We start from the raw sequence: 623 nt of genomic DNA on the forward strand, positions 1-623 counted from the left end.
TTACTTTTTCTGGGAGCTCTGAGCGCTGGTTTTCTTGGGCAGCAGCACGGCCTGGATATTAGGCAGCACCCCGCCCTGAGCAATAGTCACTCCCCTCAGCAACTTGTTGAGCTCCTCATCGTTGCGGACGGCAAGCTGCAGGTGTCTGGGGATGATGCGGCTCTTCTTGTTGTCCCGGGCCGCGTTCCCGGCCAGCTCGAGGATTTCAGCAGTCAGATACTCGAGCACAGCAGCCAAATAGACCGGGGCTCCGGCACCCACACGCTCAGCATAGTTGCCCTTTCTCAAGAGCCTGTGAACACGGCCCACCGGGAACTGCAGTCCGGCCCGGGAAGACCGAGACTTGGCCTTGGCCCGAGCTTTGCCGCCGGTCTTTCCTCTTCCAGACATTTCCACAATCTCGCAAATACTTTCACAAAGAATGGATAACTTCCGCCGCATTCACTTTACTTATAGCCTGAAAACTCTCCCCATTGGCCGGTACTTAATTCACCTCATTTGCCTATATTCTTCACCAATCAGGTCACTGACAACAGAGGTGGGCGGGGTTTACCGCCAAAACATCAGAAGCAGAAAATTTGTCAATTTCAAAAAGACCGCCAATTTCATTGTCAGAAAGGAGC

At 53.5% G+C, this 623-nt stretch overlaps 1 protein-coding gene across 1 annotated transcript; it reads right to left on the minus strand.

The window, feature by feature from the left end:
• Nucleotides 1-390, minus strand: LOC137381193 (histone H2AX-like). The gene has a single exon (XM_068053572.1). The coding sequence runs from the start codon at nt 388-390 to the stop codon at nt 1-3; it is 390 nt and encodes a 129-aa protein (XP_067909673.1).
• Nucleotides 391-623: the final 233 nt, after the last annotated feature.

Source organism: Heterodontus francisci, chromosome 21 (assembly GCF_036365525.1).
Source record: "Heterodontus francisci isolate sHetFra1 chromosome 21, sHetFra1.hap1, whole genome shotgun sequence".
NCBI classification, from domain to species: Eukaryota; Metazoa; Chordata; class Chondrichthyes; order Heterodontiformes; family Heterodontidae; genus Heterodontus; species Heterodontus francisci.

Bases quoted from the DNA above. Each gene is read 5' to 3' on its own strand.
- LOC137381193 (XM_068053572.1), bottom strand. From the start codon at position 390: ATGTCTGGAAGAGGAAAGACCGGCGGCAAAGCTCGGGCCAAGGCCAAG.